Source organism: Medicago sativa, chromosome 4 (genome assembly GCF_051527215.1).
Source record: "Medicago sativa cultivar Bolivia chromosome 4, Bolivia_mono, whole genome shotgun sequence".
Classification (NCBI taxonomy): Eukaryota; Viridiplantae; Streptophyta; class Magnoliopsida; order Fabales; family Fabaceae; genus Medicago; species Medicago sativa.
Genome location: NC_140752.1, coordinates 82,356,852 through 82,379,243, shown reverse-complemented (window position 1 = coordinate 82,379,243; position 22,392 = coordinate 82,356,852). Strand labels below are relative to the sequence as shown.

The window sequence follows — 22,392 nt, the reverse complement described above, 5'->3', positions numbered from 1 at the left end:
CTATAGAAGAAAACCTTCAATTCTTGTTTTCTCAATCTTAGGTGGAATTTCTTGTGTGATATGTGCTGTTGTTGAGAATAAAGTACCAGCGGCTAAAGTGGTTTTAGTAATGGTTGCTACACATGAAGGTATTTCCATTGAAGCACAAAAAAACTATAGCCCAATAAATCTTGAGTCCCAAATTTCTAACTGCTAGTGGCATAACAAGATAAACCATTCCAATTCCAAGAATCGTAACTACTATAGTTCTTATAAGAGCCCACCTTTTATTAAACAATACCTATTGAAGAGTAAAGGTGAAAAATAATAAGTTTTTCTCTAGTGGGTGATTTTGGTAAACTCAAAGCTACATTGACGCTATCATCATCAGCATTTTCTTCTGATGAAACCCCTTTGAAGTATTTTTAAAATTTCTTTTTCTTAACCTTGTATAACAAGCCACCTTGGTGACTGTGTAACGAAGAAATACGCAATGAGACAGTAACATAGCAGGGATTGACGACCAAAGGTAAATAGATTTTCAAGAAGAGTTGATCAGTTATTATAAGTGAAACCAGGTAAAGACATGTACCCCATTATGAAAATAAAATAATCAAAAATTTCAACCTGGAATCGCCGTTCAACGCTAACTTTCTCAGTAAGCAAAACAATAACACACGTGACAATGGAGGAATGCCAAAAACCAATCAAGAATTTCAAGGCCGGTTAAATACATACATTGGTGGAAAAGATTACGAGCATGCAAGTTATTGACATTAAAACGCAACAAAAGATCAGCATGTTTTTTCGATTTGAAGATGAATCAGCTATTGCTGCAAGAAAAGAATAGCTAAAAAAGAAAAACTATGAAGAAAGAAGATTGTGGTAAACCAGCGATAAATGTGCTAGCACATTGAAAATTTTGATGAGAAATGATTGTGTTTGAAGGGTGTGTGTCCCAACTCCCAAGACCAAGAAGATCTTGAGAGTTTGCAAATATAAGAGGATGGAGTGCATGATGAATATTTTGGGTAATTATTAGTGTAAATGCTTATGAATGGTTGCTGTGCATCAAAGAATATAGCAATCCCTACAAGAACAACTTGAAAGAAATCCATCCAACCAAAATTCGATAAACTTTTTTCTATAGTTTCATCCCATGACAATATAAGTATCTTTTCGTGCTCACTTGAATAAGATTCCAATACATTAAATTGTACCGAACCTTTCGATACATCTTGTTCTCAATCATTTTTTTACCAAGCCCACCATTTTCCAACAAGTCGCCAGCTTTCTTGGTAACCACACAATCTATCACAGCGTTCCCAAAATAATCATCTTTGAATGGAGGAATTATTTTTTGGAACGTAGAAAAGAGCGCCAAATTTGAGTGAAAAGTGCTTGAAAAGAAGATATGTTATTTGTAACAGCCTCTATGTTGGCTTTGAATTTTAGTTTTGCAATATTCTCTTTTGTAAAATGAAATAATCTCTTTGGTGTGTTAAGTTTTTCTTCTTCATCATTATCATTATTAGAGTGATTATTATTTTGTGGTTCTATTGCGAAAAGAAATCAAATGGGACATTCAATACCTTTTGGAAACCAACATTGGAATATTGAAGGTTTGGATATTGGAAGACGCCATTCAAGATTTTGGCCCATGAATTGATGATGTAATGCCAAAATGACTTACCATCAACAACCACATGGTTGATTATGCAGCCAATGAAGATGCTGTCGGCTAACTCCGTTACTTGGACTGCAAGTAGTGGTTGTGACACCCCTTCGTTGTTTTTAGGGGAATTAGTCACTTTAGTCCCTGAATCGGAAGGGATTCGTCATTTTAGTCCCTGAATGCAGATAAATTGCAAAATAGTCCCTGAATGTAGACTTTGTTAGTCAATTTAGTCCTTGAATGCAAACTTCGTTAGTCAATTTAGTCCCTGAATGTAGACTCCGTTAGTCACTTTAGTCCCTGAAATTGACCATGCAGGGACTGTTTTGCAATTTCTCTTCATTCAGGGACTAAAGTGACGAATCATCTCCCATTCAGGGACTAAAGTGACTAATTCCCCTTGTTTTTAACTCGGTTAAGTGGAAAAAACGGGCAGACAATTTGAGGGACATAAGTGAGTCCAAGGATATCAGCAACACTAGTGGGTCCATATAGTGCATGTTGTGACTTGCACCAAGTTGTATTATGTTGCTAAGCACTCAATTTTTTGTGCGTATAATAAAATGAAATATTATTAGTGTTTCCAATAGTGTTTTTTTAATTCGACAATCTTGGAAAATATCTATGATTCTACTTCATTCATGTAGATGTGTCTAACATATAAACCCCGAGCAACTCGTCCTTTATGAATTTGTTAGGCAAATTATCGAACCCATAATAAGTTCTTAAGGGTTGCATTATTGAACCAACATTGGAGATGCTCTTACAAGTGGCGTGGTATATTTTCACCTTGACGATCAAGTTCCGCTATTTTATTTTTCTCCAACAAAGAGAAGTTACTAGTTGAAGAGGCTCTTGAATATTGATCAAACCATATTTATTGCCGGATTATCTATTTGTGGTCCTACATTTAGTCTTTGTAGTGTACTTCCTCTGAAGTGCTGGAAAGTTTACAAGTTACTGTTAAGGTTTTGGAAGAACTTTTTGAAAGATTGACTGATTCCACTGGTCCTTGTATTTAATTTTTCTGATGGTAGATGCAATATGGAAAGAGAATTAAAGGAATTGGCAGCTGCTTTGTAACAACACTCCTAACGTTACAGTTTTGATACCTGCCTCACTAATGTAATGTTCCTTTTTATTTTTTAAGCTAATGTACTGTTTCTGATCTTTATGTTTAATTTCATATGTAATATTTCATTTTTTTAACTCATAGGTAAGCACTATTTCATTATGCATAAATAATCATGTGAAGAAGAGCATGTTACTATCAATATCACAAAATTCATCATGTAGGTACTACTACTATCATAGGTAGGTATTGTTTTGTTATGCATATATAAATGTACTATTTCACAAAATTCCAACAACTAACAAAGCAGGTCAATTCATATTGTACTTCAAACATGTGAAGAAGAGCATTGGCTGTTACCAGCACTATCAAAGGAGGGGACTCAACCTTTGTAATTTGACATATGTATGTGTCAGCTTATTGTTGAAGTTAACCCCTTGAACATGTTCCAACTCAATGAACTCATCCTTTGATCATTCATTGTCATCCAACAACATTTTCAGTTTTTGTCACTGTATACAACAAAACCTTTGGTCTTGGTTAATGATTTAACCTTTTTTGTTCAAGGCAAGTAAAAGTATCATATCAACAAACATGGTAATATTGTGCCTTAGTTCTTGAAGTTACCCTGTTTGCATGCTGGATACAAATCAGGTTCTTGTTTGTATTTGTCTTTCTTTAGAGATTGATATCCCCTAGCTAGGGAACATAATGTGAGCTGGCTAGAAGATGACATTACTAAGTGCATTTTTGTATTCACCGTAAATTTGACACTGTAATTTTGCAAGAAGTTATATTATGGAGGTTCACCAAAATCACGGTGTCATCTTAATTTCGTCAAACCGGTGATTCTAAACTATGCACTAAAGCTAGAGAAATTGTTTGGCAAATGAGATGAAATTTTAATGCTTGATATTATCTGATCTGATTATACCTTGTCCCAAAATTAAGTCCATGTCATGTGTGTATCCTTAGAAGATTTTAGACATCAATTTGGTTGTTCATAAATAAAATAAGCAAATTTAGGGACTAAATTGATTTCCATCTATATGTTGAGGATCAAAATATTTCTAAAATATTTGAAGAATTAAACAATTTAATGTCATATGCATCTTTTCAGAATCCAATTGTAGGATTTTCCTTTTTTGGAGAAGTAATTTTGTTTTTTTGACAAAATAACTGGTATTCTTTTTAAAAACGTGGAAACTTCAAAAAACAAAGTAATTTTTGTCTCCATATAAGTTGAAATGTGAAAAGGAAAAATTATATTATACTTTCTCAGTTAACTAAACATAAAATAAGAAATAAAAAAGAAATAATTTCATTGATCAGCTATTCTTGGCAAAATTAATAAATAAAATCTTTAGATGACCAATTTAGTATCCTGTATATTCTTCTAAAATCAATGTGATATATTGTTTTATTTAAGAAAAATATATTTTTGGTTTGAACATAGATATAAATACCCAAATTTCAACCTATGCATCACTCTGCATCTCTATCACATGTCTTTTTTATTCACAGCATAATGAAGCATAGGTCAATTTCAAAGCATTTACCACTGAAAAGGACAAGATTTTTGACACTTTTACTTCACAGTATATGCATAAATAATAATAGACAAAATGACAAAAGCGTTTTTACAAAATTCAGTACCCTATTGTTAGCAAATTTCAGCATTGATCTCTTCTCTTCTATATTGTCACTTTCTCTCATTCTCTCACAATACCCTTTTGTTCTTCTTTGCACTTTTTATTCACCATTTGACACTTTTCTTCTTAGAAAATCTTCATTTGTGAATTAGTAAACTATGATGAGTTTGAAAACAAGTAACAAGAAAATGATAAGAGGTTTCATGTGCCACTCTCAATCATCAACAGCAGTGTGTATGAGTATACGTGATTCTAATCACTCTGTTGTTGTACCTAAGAGGATTGAAAAGACTGTTTTTCTTGATGATACAAGGCTCATCAATTTTTCCAAGTACTCCAAACTTGTTGAGTCTCCTATGTCCAATCCTGTCCAAAAGATCATTGTTAGAGAGAAGAATCAAAGTTATCAAGCTATTGAACCAAGGGAACTTCAGAAAACATCAACACATAATGTTTTTCAGGTTTGTTAAATTCACATTTTCTACTACACTAGGTCAAATATAGAGCAAATTTCATTTTTTTTTTTTTTCATCTACTTTATATATGTAGCATGGCTTTAAATTGAGGTTCAGTTGCGCTGCAAACCTTTTTAGTAATATAAAATGCGGCTAATGCGGTCAAAATCACGATTTTGATGTAGTTGCAGAGACTTCAAAACCCTTTATGTTGCCGACTGCAATTTGAAACTATGATATAATATATGTAGGTTGAATTAGTGTCTTCTCTTTATATATATTTTTTTCAAATATAATGGAAATAGAGTGATTACTCTATATCTAGTCTAGTTCAAAATTTTCAATTTAATTTATTGAAACAATACCTTCTTTTAGTCATTCTGCTTGATTTATCTGAGAACAAAAAACCAATCAAAAGGATATGTGTCAAAATTAATGGCATATTATTTTTCTAGAGATATAGCATTGCTCTTCATAAATTCTTGGTATTGTTTACTTTTTTGCTACATTTGTTATGTGGTTAACACAAATTCACTAGACTATTCCATTTTCTATTTTTGTGTGTTTCATATTCAATTTTCTGTGTAAGTGGCACAAGTTTAGCTAGGACTGTGCCGCATCAATTAGTGTCATGTGGATCTGCAAGGAAACAAATTATCTCCATTATTTGTGCTCCTTATATTTGTCATTTGTAAAGGTTCCAAGATTTCACGTGCATATTACTTGACCATGTCTCATACATATTCTGTAGAGAAACAGAGTGGCTATGTCCTTTTTTATGCAAATGAGTGATTAATTTAGGTCACGCCATTTGGTTTTTGTCACTTACACATAAAATGCCATAAAAGTGATTAAAGTATATGTTAATTGTCAAGGAATAATGGAATCTTGTATTAAAATTTATTTAGGGTTGCATGTGATACAAAAATTGCCAAACAAAATTCAAAGGAGAATGTTATGATCAGTCATATTCTAAATTTATTAGTAGGGATTTTGAAGTGTGTTAAATGCACTGCAGGTGGTTGTGATGCGGGTTGCTATTCATTGTCAAGGATGTGCTGGCAAAGTGAAAAAACATATCTCTAAGATGGAAGGTAAAATATATATTCACAATTCATTGTTACTATTTATGTATATATCATTATCCTTAAAAAAAAAAATGTATATATCATTATCAAATTATACACTTATAATTTTTTTTAAGGGGTTGTAATATTTGGTATTGTTACACACCACCTCAATAATTTTTACTAGATACATGTATTGCAACATTCACGGATAGATTAAAAGTTTATATGATATAAATAGAAGAAAAATCAGTTAAATAATACATTTAACAGTTTCAAAATCTAAAATAAATTCTCATGTATATGAATATATGATCTAAGAGTAAAACTAGAGTTGTATTTCCAAGTCTAACAAAGTTGATTTTAAAACATGACAAATGAAACAGGAGTAACATCATTCAGTATAGATGTAGAGTCTAAGAGGGTGACAGTGATGGGGCACGTTTCTCCTGTGGAAGTTCTTGAGAGCATTTCAAAGGTGAAAAAGGCTGAGTTCTGGAGTAGTACTGCAACATCTTGTTAAACCACTTGATCACTTGAGTAACCATATATGGAATCATAGGAGATGCAGAGCCAGAGTCAATAAAGTTTGAATGTTTCCTTTTCCATTTTGCTACCCTGTGGTCCTGAATAGTTGTTGCTTGTTGGTGGGTAGATACCTACTCTGTTGACTTGGTTTTTTGTTGTAATTTTCAATGACATTTTGTAGCATTTTTAATTCTGGTTACAACTTTTAATACAGGAGGTTTGAGAGAAAAATTCCTTAGACATTTTAATTATCATTTAAAACTTCCTAGGACTCTAATCATAAGCTAATTTAGATAGATCATAGCAAGAATATGAAACCAACGCCCTCAAAGAGAAATTAAATAAGAGAAACACAAATTTAGCACTTTTCATTTTATTTCTTATCAAACAATTATAGAATCATTTCATTTTTCACTACCGTTTCTTTCTTTATCACGTTCGTCCATCTCTATTCTTTGAAATCAAACAAACTATGAGTGCGTTTGTTTCAACTTTAAAAAAAAGCTATTAGGGGTGCGTTTGTTTTTCATTTTAGGGTCAAAATAGATTTTTTCATTTTAAAAAAAAGCTAATCCTAATAGTTTTTCATTTTAGGGTCAAAATAGATTTTTTTTTGATAAAATGATTTTTCTAAAAATCCTAAACAAACACTTAAAAATGAAAAAAGTGATTTTTTTAAGGGAAAAAATAGATTTTTTTTTGGAAAAAATCTGAAACAAACGGGCTCTAGGATTAGCTTTTCTCAAAATCTATTTTTTTCAACAACAAGGAGATAACACATGTGCATGTTAGAACTCATTTTTTTGAAAAATGGATTTTTATAGATAGTAGGCAAACACAAATAACTTCAGATTTTTTTAAAATCTCTAAAAAATATCTCTAGATTCTTTTGAATCAAAATCTATTTTTTTTAAAGCTGAAACAAACGCACCCTATATGTGTCTATAAGGTTGTACGGACTCAAGGTGAATACATATAATTGTAACATAGTTTTTTCATCGAGTCAAATGTCATTTGTTGGATTAATTGTAGTCGCAATATAAATGATATTGAAACCTCTGCAAAGGCATCCCGGTTACGCGACTACAATTTAAAACTATGATAGAGAGAATTCAATGGCCAACATTAGAAGTTGGAAAGAGTTGCGATGTTGAGTTTGACTCAAAATTTGATGTTTGTGTTTCAACAAAATCAGGGCACAATTTTGGTTCAGAATTTTGGAGTTTGGTTCGACAAAAATCGGGCCACGATTTGTAGAAATCGGGCCACGATTTGTAGAAATCGGGACACGATTTGGATAACGTTCAATTGTACTGTGTACGAACTGAAAAATTGGGGCACGATTTTGACAAGATCTGAAGCACTATTTAAGCACTCTTTGACCAATTTGTTGAGTAAGCTTGGTGAATCTCATGGAAACCAAAGAAGAGAACTTTTAGGGTATTTCTTTCGGTGAGGTTCAAATCATCAAGGTGTGAATCTTGGAAAACCAAAAGAGGAGGCTCTCAGGAGTGGGTTTGTGCCTTTGGGGAGAGATTTATGGGTTGGGAAACACATCAAAGGAGAGTCTTTGTGAGCAACTTGAGTGAATCCTAGGAGACCAAAAGATAATATCCTTAGTGAAATCAAAGGCTAAGGGTAGCCCTCTCTTTTGGCGGTTAAATTCTAGAGTTGGGAAACAATTGAGAAACACCTTGAGTGAGTGAAATGATTGAGTCCTTTGTTCATGGAAAGAGATTGGGAAATGTGTAGAAATTATGTTTGTTCTTGGAGAGCTTGAAAATAATTTCTTGTAACCATTTTATATCTCTTTGTAAAGAACTCATTGATATTGGATTGGAGAGATCAAATCTCTCCCCCGGTGTAGGTCATTATTGGACCGAACTGGGTAAATAATTCTTTGATGCTGTTCTCTTTTTTCTACTCTCTTTATCTTGTTGTTTTTTGATTCAATTGTGGTTTTGTTTTACATTTGGTTGCTAGATTAGTTCTAGATATATTGTTGCTTGTGGTTATTTTGGTTATTGATTGTCATTGATACTTGCCTCACAAATCTAAATTTCATTGACATGAGATTTCGAGTTAACGAATTCACAAAATGAAGCAAGAGAGAGGATTCATATTTTACAATCCATCATTGGCTAGTGTAAAAGACTTGATATCATTTGAAATACTGCAAATTGTGAGAGCTGGCCAAATTTCTTCCCCAAATTAAGAGATAATTATATATATCCAATCCAATAAAAATAAATATAGCTAAGTCATTATACATGAAAGAATTGATGCCTAGAATTAAACTATAGTTCAAAGATAATAGCAACAAGTTAATCACAAATCAGAGCAAGAAACTGATCACTAATTGCTTTATTAGTTCCGATCTTTCATGCTTTGTGTCCTCATTCTGCTACCCCAAGACCTTCCTTTTTGTCCCATACGTCTACTAGACCTTTTCTTCAACTCAACCACTTGTTCTTGCCACCTACTTCTCCATATTTCATCATTTACAATATTATTATTATTCATCATGTTGTTTCTCAAACCTAATTCACTATCATATTGTTCACGAAGCATAGGATTTGACAAAGTTTCATAAGCTGCATTTAACCGAACAAAAATTTTAGTTGATTCCTCTTTCATGGAAGGATCATGACACACATCAGGATGATACTGAAGTGCCATTGATCTATAAGCTCTCTTTATTTCTTCCATTGTTGCGCTTTTCGGATTCACCGACAACATTTTGTAGAAATTTGATCCATTCTTGGTTTCTTCCACTAGCTTTGTTGCTCTACATGAAATTGTTGCAAAGTACACGTGAGTAGGTCTTAGCTGTTTACTAGAGAGTTGTGGAAGGTGATGAAATTGCTTTGAATTTGAAATGCTTAGGCTTGAGGTTAAGGATGAAGCATTCATAGTGCTCTAATTATTTGTGTTACTTTATCTTTGGACTATGAAAATTAGTGAGCGTGCAAATGTAGATGGTTCACTCTACTTTAGTACTTAGACATATTTATATGCGTGACTTTGCTCTTAATTTAATTGAGTCGTGATACCAGCTATTTTAATTTTTATTTATATTAGCAGCCGGAATGGACTTTGAAATTTTTTATCAACAAAAAAGGAAAGGACGAAGAAAAAACATCAAAGAAAGTGAAAGTTTTACATTATGTGATGAATATTCAAAGTTGACGCATTCTGTGTACAACATATTCATTGTATCATGATATTTAATTATAATGGAGATCAAACGGTTTAATTTGTTGTCCTCGTTTTTTATGGTTTTTTTTCTCCTAACGTGATTTGAAAATATATCTTGAAGTTTTAATTTAACTGTTTGATATATATATATGGATTACTAACTTAGCCAACCTAAAACATTAAAACTAAAGTTTAAACTAGCAAGTGTGCATCTATACTTTGAACAAAAATATTCACTTGTTACTATTCAAACAAACTTGAGTGTAATTTACTAAATTATCCTTTATTTCAAATCTCTATGTTAATGGAGTTTAATGGGGTTTAAACTTTCCGATAGACCAAACCTCCCGTGGGTAGTGCATATAATCTATACTTTTCTCTATGTTAATGGAGTTTAAACTTTTCGATAGACCAAACTTCCCATTGGTAGTGCATATAATTTATACTTTTCAATTTGTCTAGAATTATATGTCTTGTTTCCAATTTCACACAAATTAAAAATAATATAGTCAATTTTGTGGGGAAAAGAAAATTTAAATTGTATAACAAAATCATCTTTCATTAATTGTATAGAAAAAAATCTAAAACAATTAAAAATATAGAAAGTAATAAATAATAAAAGCGTAAAAGAATGAGAAACATTAATATTTTATTGTTATTGTGAAATTATATATAAAACTCGAGGAAGACCGGTGCATTTGCACAGGTTGGGTAACATTACGACATTTATTTAAAAAAAACATCAATAGTATATATATAAAGTAAGGTTTTTTATGCCACGTGTCGCTTCCACGTTTATTTTCAATATTTTTATATTTTTTCTATGTTTTATTTGACATCTTATTTGACATAAAAATCTCAGCAAACTTTTGATCTTATCCACTAAATATTTTATTTTATTTTATATTTAATTCCTAATGTTTTGTGTAGCCAAAATATCTCAACAAACTATGTATAATACTTTCAATACTATCCATTAAATATTTCTGTTTTTTAGGAAAAGAAGTTTCAATTAGTTACTATCTCTTTTAGCACCATATTATTCAATTAGTTTTTTTCGTTGAGGAAAAAAATGCTTCGGTTTGTTTTTTTTAAACTATAAATAAAGGAGAATTTTTTAATCACGTAATCACATATTTTGAGCAGAAACTGAAACTCAAACCTTCTTTTGATCTAAGCTTTTTCTTTCTTCAAGTTTGACAAACACCTATACTATTGTTTCTTTTACTTTTACTTATGCTTAGATTTTTATTTTTATATATAATATAAGAGGGAACTAACATCTACGAGTGAGTTTACTGATTGTTTTTTTTCCAGGTCCTTGAACTATTGTTGTTGGCATCCATTACAAATACCTACGAGTTTCAGGTGCTTGAACTAACACCTATACTATTGTTTTTGTTTTACGTCCTTGAACTAACACCTATACTATTTTTTTTTCTCTTTTCGATTCAACAGTAGCGTTTTAATATTATTAATCACTTATACTATTATCACTTATACTATTTTTTTCAGGTCCTTTACGTTTCAATATTATTAATCAGTAGCGTTTTGATTTTAATAATAATAATATTTCAGGTCCTAAAATATTATTATTTCACCAGTAGCGTTTTAATATCAATCAATAGTATATATATAAAGTAAGGTTTTTTATGCTATGTGTCGCTTCCACGTTTATTCTCAATATTTTTATATTTTTTCTATGTTTTATTTGACATCTTATTTGACATAAAAATCTCAGCAAACTTTTGATCTTATCCACTAAATATTTTATTTTATTTTATATTTAATTCCTAATGTTTTATGTAGCCAAAATATCTCAACAAACTATATATAACACTTTCAATATTATCCATTAAATATTTCTTTTTTTTAGGAAAAGAAGTTTCAATTAGTTACTATCTCTTTTAGCACCATATTATTCAATTAGTTTTTTTCATTGAGGAATAAAAGGTTTCGGTTTGTTTTTTTTTTAACTATAAATAAAGGAGAATTTTTTAATCACGTAATCACATATTTTGAGCAGAAACTGAAACTCGAACCTTTTTTTGATCTAAGCTTTTTCTTTCTTCAGGTTTGACAAACACCTATACTATTGTTTCTTTTACTTTTATTTATGCTTAGATTTTTATTTTTATATATAATATAAGAGGGAACTAACACCTATGAGTGAGTTTACTGATTGTTTTTTTTTCCAGGTCCTTGAACTATTGTTGTTGGCATCCATTACAAATACCTACGAGTTTCAGGTGCTTGAACTAACACCTATACTATTGTTTCTGTTTCACGTCCTTGAACTAACACCTATACTATTTTTTTTTCTCTTTTCGATTCAACAGTAGCGTTTTAATATTATTAATCACTTATACTATTATCACTTATACTATTTTTTCAGGTCCTTTTCGTTCCAATATTATTAATCAGTAGCATTTTGATTTTAATAATAATAATATTTCAGGTCCTAAAATATTATTATTTCACCGGTAGGGTTTTAATATTATTAATCACCTATACTATCATTTTATGATAACACCTATACTATTATTTCAGGTCCTTATTTCTAAATCAATCAATCAATCAATCAATATCAATAGTATATATATAAAGTAAGGTTTGTTATGCCGCGTATCACTTTCACATTCATTCTCAATATTTTTATTATTTTTTCTATTTTTAAAATCCAATATTTTATTTTTTGTCAAAAAAAACAATATTTTATTTAACATAAATATCTCAACAAACTTTTGATCTTATGCACTCAGTATTTATTTTTATTTTTATTGAATTTCTAATATCTCAACAAACTACACATCAATCAATCAATAAATCATTCTCGATATTTTTATTATTTTTTCTATTTTTAAAAACCAATATTTTATTTTTTGTCAAAAAAAAACAATATTTTATTTAACATAAATATCTCAACAAACTTTTGATCTTATGCACTCAATCAATCAATAGTATATATATAAACTAAGGTTTTTTATGCCACGTGTCACTTCCACATTCATTCTCAATATTTTTATTATTTTTTCTATTATTAAAAACCAATATTTTATTTTACATAAATATCTCAATAAACTATCAGACAACTAGGAATTTTCTTTGGAAAGGAAATAATAACACGGGAATCCATCTGGTGAATTGGAAGAGAGTCACTAGTCAAAAGCAAAATGGTGGGCTGGGTATCCGAACTTCAAGAGAGGCGAACACTTGCTTACTTGGGAAACTGGTATGGGATATGGTTCAATCAACAGATAAGTTGTGGGTTCACATTCTCGCTAACAAATATGCTTCAGGTCCGAATATTCTTCATGCTTCAGCCAACAACAGTAGTTCTCCCATTTGGTCCTCCATTATCAAAGCCAAGAATGTCCTCCAAAATGGATATGTTTGGAGGGCTGGTTCAGGTTCCACATCATTTTGGTTCGGCATCTGGAGCTCTTTCAGTCCCATTGGAGCGCAGGTTCCCATCATAGACATACATGATACTCACCTTACAGTCCGCGATGTCTTCACTCAATCCGGGCAGCATTCGCAGGCGCTTTATACCAATATCCCGCAACCAATTGCTGATTTCATAAATAACACCCACTTCAAGTTTCATGATAGAGTTAAAGATACTTTCATTTGGGAGCATAACACTAATGGTACCTACACCGCCAAAAGTGGTTACGCTTGGCTTCTCGAAAGCACCAACCCAACTGTCGTTCCTACTACTCTGAGTTCTTGGAATTGGATATGGAAGTTGAAGATTCCTGAAAAATTCAAGTTACTCATATGGCTCGCCTGTCACAACGCGATTCCCACGCTTTCTTTGCTTCAGCACCGTCACATGGTGCCATCTGCTACTTGTCCGAGATGTGGTGAAGATGATGAAACTCTTCTGCATTGCCTCAGAGACTGCAGCTACTCTAAAACCATCTGGACTAAGCTCGGGTATACAGCTCAGGAATTCTTCACCGAAACTGCTCACAGCTGGCTGCGTGATAATGCAACGAAATCAAATTCTGCCATCTTCCTTGCAGGCCTCTGGTGGTCGTGGAGACACCGTAATCAAATGTGTCTCAGTCATGATACCTGGTCCATAACCAGAATTCTCTGTCACATCTATAATACGGCTGCTTCAATAGACAGAGCCTTTCATGTTGCGTCTGCCATTTCTTCCGACCGTCTGGTTCGCTGGAATAACAACGACTACAATTGTCTTGTGCTTAATGTGGATGGAAGTTGTTTGGGTACTCCTTCTCGAGCTGGATATGGAGGCATCATTAGGAATTCTGCAGGTTTTTACATCACGGGATTCTCAGGTTATATTGCAGCTTTTACTGACATTTTGTTTGCTGAACTTACTGCCATTCATCGCGGTCTTCTCCTGGCAGTGGAATCAGATTTTGAGGATTTGGTTTGTTACTCGGACTCTATGATTTCCATTAAAGTTGTCAATGAGCAGGACTCACACTTCCATGCCTATGCTGTTCTTATCCAAGAAATTAAGGACCTCCTTTCCTCAAGAAACTTCTCCATCCATCATTGCCTCAGAGAAGGGAACCAATGCGCCGACTTCTTTGCAAAGTTAGGAGCAAACTCTAATGAAGAATTCACTTCTCATGCTACTCCTCCAACTGACCTCCTCCCTCTGATCCGGAATGACGCTATGGGGACCTTGTTCTCCAGAGCTTAGGCTTTTCTTTTTTCTGTTGTTTTTGTTTTTTTTTTTCTTCTTTTGTTAGCTTTGTAACCAAAAAAAAATAAATTTTTGATCTTATGCACTCAATATTTTCTTTAAATTTTTATTGAATTTCTAATATTTTATATAGGAGAAATATCTCAACAAACTACACATCAATCAATAGTATATATATAAAGTAAGATTTTTTATGCCACGAGCCACTTTCACATTCATTCTCAGTATTTTTATTATTTACTCTAATTTTAAATACCAATATTGTATTTAACATAAATATCTCAACAAACTTTTGATCTTATGCACTCAATATTTTTATTTTTATTTTTATTGAATTTCTAATATTTTATGTAGCAGAAATATCTTAACAAACTACACATCAATCAATCAATCAATAATTAATATCAATCAATAATCAATAGTATATATATAAAGTAAGGTTTTTTATGCCACGTGTCACTTCCACATTCATTCTCAATATTTCTATTATTTTTTCTATTTTTAAAAACCAATATTTTATTTAACATAAATATCTCAACAACATTTTGATCTTATCCACTCAATATTTTCTTTAAATTTTTTTTTGAATTTCTAATTTTTTAATATTTTATGTAGCAGAAATATCTCAACAAACTACACATAATACTTTCAACAAAGTTTACATGTATGATCTTATTTTATGATTAAAAGACTTCAATTTGTTTATTTGTTTTTAGGAAAAGAAACTTCAATTAGTTATTACTAATCTTTTAGCACTGTATCATTCAATTAGTTTTTATGTTTGAAGAAAAAAGGGTTCGATTAGTTTTTATTTTTGATAAAAAAAGGTTCGATTAGTTATTATGTTATCTTTTAGCAGCATATTCTAATGCAAATGTTAATTATAAATAAATAAATTTTTGTTAATCACATATTTACAAACCTTCTTTCATCTAACATTTTTCCCTTTTCATGTTTGCCAAACACCAATGTTATTCCCTTTCAATCGATTTTTTTCTCTCATACGCATGGGCCAGGAAACAAACCCATGACCACATGTTTAAAGGGACCCAACACTCTTACCACTTGGACTAATTCATTATTGATTTTGTTACATTTTTTATTCTTGCATTGGACATTCATCTCATCATTTATATATATTTTTAAGATATTATTATAATTGTAAATTTAAATAAATTCAATCTAATATACTTACATGTGTATTCGTGCACACAAATTTATAAAACTTATTATTTAATATCTAACCCGGGCAACGCCGGGTCTCTAAACTAGTTTATATTGGTAATATTGTGAAATATTTAAAGATTTTAAATGAAAATTATTAATATTAATGTAATATTTCTATTAAATATTTTTTATATGCAAAAAATCAATAAATATTTGCACAACGTCCCTTGTGCATTTTATGTGTTTATATATGTAGAAGTAAACTTTTTATATATTGATATGAAAAAATCGATATGATAAAATTTTAAAAATTGATGACTATTTTCAAAATATCAACATTAATGTAGTTTTTTGAATATAATATTTTTTATTTTATATTCAAAACACCGTAAATATTTGCACGACACTCTTTGCGAATTTTATATAATTATATCAGCGAAAGCACATTTTTATGTGTCGATATGAAAAATTGATATGATAAAATTTTGAAAACTCGTGACTATTTTCCAAATATCAACACTAATGTAGTGTTTTTATTAAATAATTTTTTTTATTTTATTAGTAAAACACTGTTATATATTTGAACCATGCTTGTTATAGATTTTATGAGTTTTTATCTGTAGAAGCAGATTATTATGTACCAAAGTAAGAAAATTGATATGTAAAATTTTGGAAATCCATTATTAATTTCAATATATCAACATCAATGCAGTGTTTTTATTAAAAAGTTTTTTATTGTATAACAAAACATCATTAAATATATGTGCCGCACTCAAAATTTTATGTGCTTATATTTGTTGAAATAAATATGTACCAATAGGAGAAAGCTGATATCATAGAATTTTGAAAACACATAACTATTTTCAATATATCAACAATCATTAGTATGTTATCGATTTTTTTTAATAATATTGAATTGTGTGCTCCATTTTTTGTGAGAGAAAAAAATGCTCACATTTCTTCTATAATCATTTTTTTAAAGAAGTTTGTTATCGATTTTTAAGGATCATGTGTTCCAAATGGTCATGTAGTCTATTATCTAATACTAACAATATACAAAAATTGTACTCCAGCAAAATTTCATAATTGTCCCTTTTATAACTCATGATCTTCTTAATTTTATTTGTCTAGTGGTCATTTTGTAAAATATAAGTTTCCTCTTTCTTCTTATTATTATTCAATTCTCTTAAATATAGGAGAAAAATATATATTATGGCATGACTATAGGGAGAAAAAAAGTTTATTATACTATTTTATGTCATATGTCTAGGAAAATAGTTTATTCTAATCTTTTAATTTCCCTAATTTGTATATAAAATAAAATCAATAAAAATACTTTGTTAACGTTGATATTTTTAAGGGTTAATAGGTCTTTACCATCTGTAATATAGGTCATTTCCGGTTTTCCCCCTATAAATTTTATTTTTATTTACCCCCTCTAAAAAAAAGAAAAAAAAATTGTTTTGATTTACCCCCTAATAGGCCAAACAAAAACGAAAACTTCTTGAAAAATAAAATAAAATTGGTTTTTGTTTGGCCTATTAGGGGGGTAAATCAAAACAATTTTGTTTTACTGGGGGTAAATCATAACAAAAATTTTACAGGGGGAAACCGGAAATGACCTATATTACAGGGAGTAAAAATTTATTAACCCTAATTTGAAAATATCATTAGTTTTAAAACGGAAATGGGGCTATGGCGAATCATCTCAGGTAGGGAAACGTAAAAAGGCCGAGGTTAAAACTAGTATAGATGAGATCTTTGAAACTCTGAAAAATGCTGATTTTAACGACAACACTGCATGCGTGGAGAAGTTGAAGACATACAAAGAAGTTATGGTTCTTCTTCAACCACTACTTTTTGCTAGTGTAACTCTAAACTTGATTGTGGATCAAGGGTTACTAAATGTTTTAGCAAAGCACATCAATGGGCCATCTCCACTAATGCGTAAACTTTGTTGTGAAGCTCTTATGTGGTTCCAGTCAAAACAACATAAACGGATGATTTGTGGTACTGGTGTGATTAATAACATCATGAACGTTTTAAGGATGAGTCAACATGCGGAACCCATAATTTATAATATCAAAGCAGTCTGCATAATGATGAATATAGTTGTTCATCTCGCTGATATCCCAGAAAGCTTTCAAATAAATGGTGTAGTTCAATTATTTCACCAATGTTTTGAAAATTCAGTAAATATAAAAGTGAAAGCGTCTGTGTTTCGTATGCTAGAAAAACTTTTAAAATATATCGTGCCAATTCCCAGTAGATTATTGTTATTGCTCTGATTTTATTGTTTTTTGCCTCAGGTTGATATGTTGGTTTGAAAGAATGAAGAAATTCATCGTTCCGTGTTTCGGTTGATTGTAAATCTATTGGTATTTCCTCCTGTTTAGTAAAGTGCAAGGGTTTTCTAACGAACCGAATATTTCAACTTGCTACTAACCTAATTGGATGCGACAAGACCTTTGAAGACACCATAGCTTTGGGACTGAGTGTCCTTTTTAATATATATATATATATATATATATATATATATATATATAATCTTTTTCTGAAATTGGAATGTTTTATAATTGTTATGATAGTTAAATACCTGAGTTTGATTTATATTGGTTGAAGTATTAGAAAGAGCTCACTGAGATCGTAGTATCTCATCTCACTCTTTTGAATCTTTTTCAGGTATAAGCTATTTAGAGAGAATCGAAGCCGGATCACAAGAGTCTAGAGTTTAGGGTTCTCAGTTATACTTTAAGGACTACTTTGTCTCAAAACTTTTTTTCGAAAAAGCTAAATTAGCCCACTTTGTTTCAAAACTTGTAAATTAGATAATGTCCGATGTGAAAGACTCTTATCGAATAAACTTTTGGTTTTAAAAACTCTTTGATGTTACATTCATCGTATAGATTTTTTTATATATTTACATAAAAATTTGTTTTTGCATTTTTAAGTAAATAAAATTCATAACTAACGTGATTCAACTATTTAACGAATTTTTTATACATAATAGACAATTATTTAATAGAAACACTACATTAAAACGAATTTTTTTATACATAATAGACAATTATTTAATAGAAACACTACATTAATACTGATAATTTTCAGTTAATATTTTTAATGATTTGTCAATATTAACAATCTAACTGTTTTCTATATAATTAGCACAATGTTACGTGTCACACAAGTTTTTTACGATTTTAATTTGTATATTCAATACACAATTTGTGTCCTTTCAATTTAAACTTTTTCATGATATTTTATGTAACACCCTTGAACCCCAAATACATTAATTATTACAATTAAAACAATTAATCATATGTATTCAGGTGCTACTTCACCAATAACTCAAAATCATGCGTAATTCATTTTCATAAACATAAAACAGTCGCAATAGATTCATAAAGTAAAACAACATAAAACCATCGTCTCAACAAAATAGTCGTGAGTTTCTAAAATTTTATCATATTGACTTTCTCATATATGTATATAAAAATTTGTTTATGCAAACATAAACACATAAAATCTGCAAAGTATGTAGTGCAAACTGCAAACATTGAACGATGTTTTTCAAATAAACTAAAATGTTATTTAATAGAAACATTACATTAATGTTTATAATTTGAAAATAGTCACGGATTTTCAATATTTTATCATATCGATTTCTCATATATGTATACTAAATTTGTTTTTGCAAATATAAACACATAAAATCCGCAGCGGGTGAAGTGTAAAGATTGAACGATGTTTTACATATAAAATAAAAGGTTATTTAATAGAAGCACTAAATTAATTTTGATATTTTGAAAATAGACATGAGTTTTCAAAATTTTATCATATCGACTTTCTTATATATGTACATAATTTTTTCTGCATATTTAAGTAAATAAGATTAATAAGTGACGCGATTCAACTATTTAACAATTTTTTGTATATAAAAGAGAAAAATATTTAAGGGTTAATATATATTTCGGAGAAAAATATTTAAGCAATGACAGAGTAACATATAGCAGGGATTGACGACCAAATGTAGAGAGATTTCCATGAAGAGTTTCGGTTAATATAAGCGAAACCAGGTAAAGACATGTACGTCACTGTGAAAGTAAAATACTCAACAATTCCAACCCTAAATCGCCATTCTGCACTAACTTTCTCAGTAAGCAAAACAAGAACACATGTGGCAATGGACGAACACCAGAAACCGAAGAATTTCAAGGCAGAGTAAATCCAAACATTAGTGGAAAAGATTATGATCATTAAAACGCAAGAAAAGAATATGATGTTTTTTCGACCAAAAGATGAATTAGATAATGCTGCAAGAAAGGAAAAGCCAAATAACAACCTATGAAGAAAGAAAATTGTGGTAAACCTGTGATGAATGTGCTAGCACATTCAAGATTCCAATGAGAAATGATTGTGTTCGAAGGGTGTGTGTCCCAAGTCCATCAAGATCTTGGGAGTTTGCAAATATCAGGGGACGGTGTACATGATGAATTTGTGTTTGTGTATGTGCAGTGCCATTTTGGGTAATTATCAGTGTAAATGCCTATGAACGACTGTTGTGCATCAAAGAACATAGCAAATGCTACAAGAACAGCTTAAAGAAATCCATCCAACCAAAATTTGATAAACTTTTTTCTATTATTTCATCCCATGACATCAATGTCTTTTCTTGCTTAATTTATACAGTGTTGTGTTGAACCTTCCATTGATATTGTTTATTTTTTTTTGTTGTTGTTGTTGTGATGTTTGAGGTTGTGGATTGCGAGGGATGAGTGTGTGGGGCTATATTGTACCTATAGGAATACATTTTATATATATATATATATATATATATATATATGGTTTAAATGTGTAATTGGTCCCTGCACTTTCAACAGATTTTGGCATTGGTCCCTGCATTTTTTTTTGTTTGGCATTGGTCCTTGCACTTTGTAAAAATATTGATATTGGTCCCTGCACTTTGGAAAAATATTGGTATTGGTCCCAATCATTTCATGCCACGTGGCACCAATACCAATATTTTTACAAAGTGCAGGGACCAATGCCAAACAAAAAAAAGTGCAGGGACCAATGCCAATATTTTTACAAAGTGCAGGGACCAATGCCAAACAAAAAAAAGTGCAGGGACCAATGCCAAAATCTGTTAAAAGTGCAGGGACCAATTACACATTTAAACCTATATATATATATATACAGGGCCGTCTTAACAAATTTGTTGGCCCTGTTTAAATTTTTAAGGATTCACAAAAAATTTAAATTTTGGGCCCCAAAAAACCTAAATAAGACACTAAAAAGAAAATTATTAACAAAAATCACCTTAGTGGGAGTTGAACCATTGAAGTTCCGTGTCTTATTTGAAATTTTATTAGCATTAACTATATATAAATACTAATTAAGTGCCTAACATATAAAAAAAATATATGTTTCGGGCCCCAAAAAAATCGAGGCCCAGTGGCATAGCCCAGCCTCGACGGGCTATGGGCCGGCCCTGTGTGTGTGTATATATATATATATATATATATATATATATATATATATATATTTTAGAAGAACTGAATTCCAAAAAAATGGGAAGTATCCGGGCATTTAATACTAATACTATTAACATGCAAAAACAAGGAATAAGGAAATTGTAGTTACTCCTACCAAAAAAAATGAATTTTAGTTAATGAGACCATAAATAATGAATTTTTTTAGAAAAACAAAAAACAAAGAGTAAGGAATTGTAGTTAGAGGCTTGCAAAGTTTTTTTTTTTTTTTTAAAGAAGAGGCTTGCGAAGTCAGTATACTCTCAATTTCTCTAAATCTAAATCTCAAAATAAATGGAAGATTCTATTTATAGAGAGATAAACATAAAAGATAGAAAATGAATCATATCAGTCTTATCAAAAAAAGAAAGAAAGAAATAATCATATCACTAAATAAGTCTCACCACCATTAATTATTTTATACTTCAAACTTCTTCGTGTCTTTATATCTACACATAGAAGAAACGACAATGTTATATTAAGTGAAAGAAAACGTCCAGATGGCATATTGAAATTGAAATGGACCAATAGAAAACCAAGACAAGCGGAATTCATGGGAGTTGGGTTGAAATAATGGAAGTCAATAAAAAAGTGGAAGTGAATGGAATACACATCGCAATCAATTTGCTAGATACATCATTTTCCTAGAAGAAATGAAGAGGATCATAATCCATTTAATATATAGATGTGTAAAGACTCAACGTTGTTCGTGTTAAACATAATATATTAAATAAGTGTGTGCATGCACGAGTGAAGTCTAAACATTAAACGGTGTTTACTAAATAAAATAAAAAGTTATTTAATAAAAGCACTATATTAATTTTGATATTTTGAAAATCAAGATAAGTTTTCAAAATTTCATCGTATCGACTTTTTTATATATTTACATTAAAATTTGTTTTTGCATTTTTAAGTAAATAAAATTCATAACTAACGTGATTCAACTATTTAACGAATTTTTTTATACATAATAAACAATTATTTAATAGAAACACTACATTAATACTAAAAAATTTCAGTTAATATCTTTAATGATTCGTCAATATTAACAATCTAATTGTTTTCTATATAATTACCACAATGTTACGTGTCACGCTGGTTTTTTACGAGTTTAATTTGTATACTCAATATACAATTTATGTCCTTTCAATTTAAACTTTTTCATGAGTGCAATGAGCTCTGACTTTGTCTTCTCCGCTCAAAGTGACTTCAACCTGCAAACCACCAAAAAGCCACCCGACCTCCATAACCCCCCAACCCCCAAGCTCTCCTTTCGTGACAAACTCTTGGGACCTTCCCAAGAAATTCAAGTTCGTGAAAAAGAAGACATGATCGAGAAGAAACTTGTCCGTATTGAACTGGAGAATGGTAATCGCCTTTT

At 30.6% G+C, this 22,392-nt stretch overlaps 2 protein-coding genes and 2 pseudogenes across 3 annotated transcripts in view; 2 read left to right on the top strand and 2 right to left on the bottom strand.

Annotated features, from left to right (window-relative positions):
- On the bottom strand, positions 1 to 20,140 carry LOC146932699 (organic cation/carnitine transporter 2 pseudogene; annotated as a pseudogene).
- LOC146932695 (organic cation/carnitine transporter 3 pseudogene) overlaps positions 1 to 22,392 on the top strand; it is a 56,410-nt pseudogene that overhangs the window by 1,131 nt on the left and 32,887 nt on the right. The window lies entirely within an intron of this gene.
- Positions 4,369 to 6,659, top strand: LOC146932701 (uncharacterized). Its single transcript, XM_085704427.1, has 3 exons — positions 4,369 to 4,839; positions 5,852 to 5,927; positions 6,287 to 6,659. The coding sequence occupies exons 1-3, from the start codon at positions 4,537 to 4,539 to the stop codon at positions 6,421 to 6,423; spliced, it is 516 nt and encodes a 171-aa protein (XP_085560553.1). The 5' UTR covers positions 4,369 to 4,536; the 3' UTR covers positions 6,424 to 6,659.
- LOC146932700 (chaperone protein dnaJ 20, chloroplastic-like) lies at positions 8,627 to 9,408 on the bottom strand. The gene has a single exon (XM_085704426.1). It carries the CDS (start codon positions 9,339 to 9,341, stop codon positions 8,796 to 8,798), a length of 546 nt encoding a protein of 181 aa, XP_085560552.1. The 5' UTR covers positions 9,342 to 9,408; the 3' UTR covers positions 8,627 to 8,795.

What these genes read in the sequence shown, in the direction of transcription:
- LOC146932700 (XM_085704426.1), bottom strand. Translation starts at nt 9,341, where the DNA reads ATGAATGCTTCATCCTTAACCTCAAGCCTAAGCATTTCAAATTCAAAG.
- LOC146932701 (XM_085704427.1), top strand. Translation starts at nt 4,537, where the DNA reads ATGATGAGTTTGAAAACAAGTAACAAGAAAATGATAAGAGGTTTCATG. An exon ending in CAACACATAATGTTTTTCAG is followed by an intron (nt 4,840 to 5,851) that starts GTTTGTTAAATT and finishes AATGCACTGCAG; the next exon opens with GTGGTTGTGATGCGGGTTGC. An exon ending in ACATATCTCTAAGATGGAAG is followed by an intron (nt 5,928 to 6,286) that starts GTAAAATATATA and finishes CAAATGAAACAG; the next exon opens with GAGTAACATCATTCAGTATA.